Below are 6000 nucleotides of genomic sequence, written 5' to 3' on the forward strand. Positions count from 1 at the left end.
AATATAATTTTGATTTTGTAGTCTTTAATATTTTTGTACACATTTAGTCATTAATATTTTTTTATTGCAAAAAAGTCATTTTTGTTTTTTGTACTCATTCAGTACTTATGAATGATTTCTTTAGGTTTTTCTCACGGCATCTTACGTGGGACAATAATAAATGAGGTGTTTGAGACTGTTGATGTTTATGTCCATCGCGATCTCGACTACTTTGTTGCTTAGGTCATGTGTTTTGAACGTCATAACTTCTTCATATGATCTCGTATTTTAACGATCTTTATATCTATGTGTTCGTATTTTAGTCTACTACAACTTTCGTTTATATTACTCCCATTAAAAAGTAATATATTTTTATTTACAATCTTTATATCTATAAGTTTTTTTAAGAATGTATGTATAGATGTTTTTTTATTATTTTTAATTATTTATTTTTTTATAAAATCATAAATAAAAATATATTACATTTTAACGGGAGTAATCTTAACAAGAGTTGTAGTAGACTCAAAAACCGAATATGTGGGTATAAAGATCGTTAAAATCTAATATCGTATGAAGAAATTACGACGTTTAGAACACAAGACCTAAGTCAAACCACAAGACCTACACAACAAAGTAGTCGAGATCGCGATGACCATAAGCATCAACAGCCCAAAAAACCTCATCAATGATTGTCTCACATAAGATGTCGTGATAAAAACTTAAAGAAATTATTCATAAGTACCGAATGAGTACAAAAACAAAAATGACTTATTTTGAAACAAACAGTATTAAAGACTAAATATGTACAAAATAATTAACGACTAAATGTGTACAAAATAAGAAAATATATTACCCTATTGAGTCGTTTTTCCTGGCTAACCTGGAGTAACCGGTCATAAGGACTGAATGTGTAAATTTTAATAAGTTCAAGTGTTAAATATGGACGAAAAAAACTCAATGACCAAATGTGTACAAATCAAAAAATATATTACCATTTTAAGTCATTATCCGCTATGTATTTGCATCCTAAATTAGAACCTTTATATTGCAATCGCTCACAAAGAAGTAATATTCAAGCAAAACAAATCTTAACTTACAAAAATCCTAATTAGGGTTTTTGTTATAAAACCATTTAGGTTTTCTTTTAGCCGATGCAAACAAGATCAGGCTTATCTCCAAGAAGAAATGGAGAGGGAAGAATAAAAGATTTCAAGATTTGGTAGGTTCTCTCGAGGGTTGTCATGTCTTTTATAATTGCACAACCCTAAAGATTTCTACGAAAGGCGGCATCGTCAACTATACCAAAACCACTTTCACCGGTGTCTCCCTTTGTCTTTCAGCGGTTAAGGATTTCAGCCTCCACCAGGTCAAATCTGCCACCACCACTTTCGCCTCTCGTTTTCTCTAGTTAGCCGCCAACGTTTGTAGATCCTCTAGCATCACTGCTTTTCTCATCTGAATTAAGGTTTTTGTTTCACACTCAAGATTAGGGTTTTCCACAAAGATGAAGATGGTTCGTGGTAAGGATAGTAAGCGTTATCATTCTCCGGTGGAGATTTTTGAGACGATGACGGAGAATAGTTAGGGTTTAACTTTATTTAATTTGGATATACGACGTCGGTGAAATGATAGATGTGGTGACGTTTGGGAAAGAGGTAAACGACTCCGATGAAGTAGAGTAGCAACTGACGGATTCCATTAATTTTGAAGATGGGAAGGTTAGGGGGAAAGGGGGGGGGGGTTGCTTTTTAACCTATTATGGCTTTTTCAAAAGGAGGTTCTTTTAATATGTTTGAATTAACTTTTAAAAGTGCAAAAGCCAATAAACCAAAATTCATCGATTCCTAATTTCTAAAATAGTTTTTTTTTTTAAATTGATTGAAAATAAACTCCTTATGCTCTACCAAATATTTTTAGAAACCACGATATTTTTAACAACCATAAAGAGTTTTTTATAATTATATTCTTTTGTAAAACATAAATTATTATTATATAGATAAAAAATATTGTATACAAATTGTCACTTTAAAAATAAACGAAGGCACGGGTATTTAGGTCTCTCTCTCTCTCTCTCTCTCTCTCTCTCTCTCTCTTTTTAATTGCCTGTTTGTTCTAATTTAACTCGTTAGCTTTCGCCTTTCGAATTGTAACCCTGGAAGATACCAACTAATTATTATTATTAAAAAAATACTAGTAATAATAAACGATAAGGGTAGCGTAAATTAAATTAAACTTAATAACAAGCAAAACTAAAAAGGAACGAGGAGGTGTTAGGGTTTGTTCATGAAATCGAGTTCGATTGGGCTAACTGCTTGCTCTCCCGGTAAGCAAACTCGGATTTCATAGCAATCTAAATATTTGAAGATCAGAAACCGAAGGAATTAGAGTTCCAGTTCACAATCAAATCTGATCAATTGTAAATCGTTCATCCTGTTTCGATATGTTAATGTTTGGTGATAAGATTAGCTGGCATTTAGGTTTATCTTTATTTAAACTTCATTGTGTTTATCTTTTCCATAGTTGGTTAGTCTCTGATAAAGACTTGTAATTGTATAAATACGTTGGCAAATCAATGAATAAGGCAGGCAATTCATACAAATCTTTCATGGTATCAGAGCGGGATTGAGAAATCTAAAACCCTAAAACATGACGAAATCTGGAGAAGAACCTTCAGAGGGTTCAAAATCGTCACCACCTAAAATCGAATCCAATTCTCCTTTCTTTCTTGGACCACAAGACCGTCCAGGTGATTTCATTACTCCAACAAGACTGCGTGGGGATAATTACGATGATTGGGCAGGAGACATATAGACGACATTAGAAGCACGAAGAAAGTTTGGGTTTCTTGATGGGACGATCATAGGTCCTGCTCCTCCGTGTACAACTTCAGATTGGCTCACTATCAACGCGATGTTGGTTTCATGGATCATGAATACCATCGAACCAGAGGTAAAATGCTATCTCTCTAAATACAAGGATGCGAAGAAACTATGGGATACTTTGAAATCACGATATGCGATTGTTAATGGACCCAGGATTCAGCAATTGAAGGCTTCAATTGCAAAGTGTGAACAGAGCAAAACCATGCCTGTTGCAGAATACTTTGGCAAACTAACTGCACTATGGGAAGAACTTCATAAGCATGAGCCTATAATTAGCTGTGAGTGTTGTACAGAGTGCACAGCTGGAGCTAGACACGAGACCAGGAGAGATACAGATATGTTACATAAGTTTCTCATGGGTCTATGTTCAGAATACTTCTCCACTCTACGAACTAGCATTCTATCACAGGATCCGCTCCCTTCACTTGACAAAGCTTTTCAACTGGTAGTACAAGATGAACGAGTACGAATCTCAAAGTCTATCCAGGAGGAAAAGCCAGCGGAAGTTTTGGGTTTTGCTGTTAAAGTAGGATCCAATAGGGGACGAGGAAAAGGAGACAGACCTGATAAGTCACATCTAAGTTGTACTCACTGCAAGAAAACAGGTCATGAAGCCAATACCTGTTTCGAGTTAGTAGGGTATCCTGAATGGTGGGAACATAACAACAGGTCTGATGGTGGCACTCGAGGAGGCAGATCAGGCGGACGAGGGAGAGGAAGTGTAAGAGCAAACACAGTCACTGTAGGCTCTCACAATGGAGGTATAATGGCTGGAAATAATAGCAACTCACCGCTATTATTTACAGCTGAACAATGGAAGGCTCTGACCGGTCTTATGAGTACTTCCAAGATTATAGATGAAAGATTGAATGGTGAGTTTAAAAAACGATTGTTGATTATCGATTCAGGAGCAACACACCATGTAACTGGTGATGCTTCTTGGTTGGAAAATACACATAACATACCTGGTCGTCTTGTGGGTCTTCCAAATGGTAAAAAGGTCATTGCAATCTGTGAGGGTTGTGTTAGACTTTCAAAGACCATCACTCTTAAAAGTGTTCTCTTTGTACCTAAATTAAGTTGCAATTTGATTTCAGTTTCTCAATTAAATGATGATATGCAATGCATTACTCAATTCGATTCTTCTATATGTGCTATACAGGACCGGTCGAGGAGGCTGATTGGAGCGGGTGTTAGACGGGATGGACTTTACTACTTTGGGAAATGTGGATCAATTCTTCATGTTTCAGTGGATGCAGCAACCTCCACGTTAGAGTTATGGCATAAGAGAATGGGACATCCTTCTGAAAAAAGTGGTGAAATCCCTTCCTCCCGTTTGTAACCTTAGGGGTAGTATGAATAAAGCCTGTGAAGTTTGTTTTCGGGCTAAACAAAGTAGAGATAAATTTCCTTTAAGTGAAACTAAAACTAGTCGAATTTTTGAGAAAGTACACTGTGATCTTTGGGGTCCTTACAAGCATCTTTCAAGCTGTGGGGCTCGATATTTCTTGACAATAGTTGATGATTATTCACGTGCAGTGTGGGTGTATTTGTTGACTGATAAAACTGAAGTTTATGAAATGTTTGTGTCTTTTGTGGCTATGGTTGGTAGACAATTTTCAAAACAAATCAATATAGTACAAAGTGATAACGGAACAGAGTTTAATTGATTGTTTACTTATTTTTCTACACATGGAATTTTGTTTCAAACATTATGTATTGGTACTCCTCAACAAAATGGGCGAGTAGAGAGAAAACACAAACACATCCTCAATGTAGCCCGATCTCTTATGTTCCAAGCAAAATTGCCTATTTCCTTTTGGGGTGAATCCATCCTCACAGCTGCACATCTGATCAATCGCACACCCTCTCCTTTGCTCGACAACAAAAGTCCATCAGAGATATTGTTTGGTACTCTTCCCTCATATTCTACTCTTAAAGTGTTCGGGTGTTTATGTTTTGCTCATAACCAAAAGGCAAAAGGAGATAAATTCGCTAGTCAAAGCCAAAAATGTGTCTTTGTTGGATATCCATTCGGTAAAAAAAGGGTGGAAATTTTGACACCAACGAATACTTTGTTTCACGTGATGTAAAATTCTTTGAGGACATATATCCTTATTCTGACATGAATTTAACACCACGTGAGACCACAAACACACTACCTGATGGACCAGTTTACTTTGATGAGATTGACGAGGATGTTGTTGGTCTAGATCAGTCACCTAGTGACACTTCACCTATAAATTTGCCCATTAATACACCTGGTCAACAACTACCAAGCTCTCATACAAAGCCAATTCCGGACCCCCCCGTCTCCACTCGAACAACAGGAAAATATGGGTAGAGGTCAAAGAATCAAGTATCCGTCCATCCTTCTTAAAGACTTTGTTGCGTCTACTAAAGTTAGTCCATCCCCGTCCTCTACACACCGGTCTCCACCAGCTTCCCTAGGTACGCCATATCCTATAGTTCATTATATAAATTGTGATCAGTTTTCTCCTCGGTATAAAGCCTTTATTTCAGCAGTCACTTCGGGAACTGAATCGAGATCATTTAAAGAAGCCATGCAGGACACGAAATGGAAAGCCTCTATGCAAGATGAACTTCGTGCTCTTGAAGAAAATGGTACTTGGACATTGCAACATCTTCCTCCTGGCAAACGTGCCCTTGGTAGCCAGTGGGTATATAAAATTAAATATCACTCCAATGGTGATATAGAAAGATACAAATCACAGTTGGTTATGTTCGGAAATCATCAACAAGAAGGCCTAGATTATAAAGAAACATTTGCACCCGTTGCAAAGATGACTACGGTACGTATGTTTCTGGCAATTACAGCTTCAAAAAACTGGGAATTACATCAGATGGACGTGCATAATGCTTTCTTACACGGGGATCTACAAGAAGAAGTCTATATGAAATTGCCTCCAGGGTTCAAATGCTCGAATTCCAACTTAGTATGTCATCTTCGCAAGTCACTTTACGGTTTAAAACAAGCTCCTAGGTGTTGGTTTGCTAAACTAGTGACAGCACTTAAGAAATACGGTTTTCGTCAGTCTTATTCTGATTACTCTCTTTTTACATACATGCGTGGAATGGTGCAAGTTAATGTACTAGTTTATGTGGACGATCTTATCAT

At 36.8% G+C, this 6000-nt stretch overlaps 1 protein-coding gene across 1 annotated transcript; it reads left to right on the forward strand.

Moving 5' to 3' along the window:
- The first annotated feature begins 2625 nt into the window (after positions 1–2625).
- Positions 2626–5205, forward strand: LOC145090000 (uncharacterized). Its single transcript, XM_079028360.1, has 4 exons — positions 2626–2725; positions 2843–4199; positions 4294–4465; positions 4909–5205. Exons 1-4 carry the CDS (start codon positions 2626–2628, stop codon positions 5203–5205), a joined length of 1926 nt encoding a protein of 641 aa, XP_078884486.1.
- Positions 5206–6000: the final 795 nt, after the last annotated feature.

The sequence above is a fragment of the Lactuca serriola genome, chromosome 2 (assembly GCF_051521515.1).
Source record: "Lactuca serriola cultivar US96UC23 chromosome 2, Lser_US96UC23_V15, whole genome shotgun sequence".
Taxonomy (NCBI): domain Eukaryota; kingdom Viridiplantae; phylum Streptophyta; class Magnoliopsida; order Asterales; family Asteraceae; genus Lactuca; species Lactuca serriola.

Coding starts and splice junctions, on each gene's coding strand:
- LOC145090000 (XM_079028360.1), top strand. CDS start 2,626: ATGACGAAATCTGGAGAAGAACCTTCAGAGGGTTCAAAATCGTCACCA. Junction 4,200..4,293: donor GAAATCCCTTCCTCCCGTTT/GTAACCTTAGGG, acceptor AACTAAAACTAG/TCGAATTTTTGAGAAAGTAC. Junction 4,466..4,908: donor TTGTGTCTTTTGTGGCTATG/GTTGGTAGACAA, acceptor CGGTAAAAAAAG/GGTGGAAATTTTGACACCAA.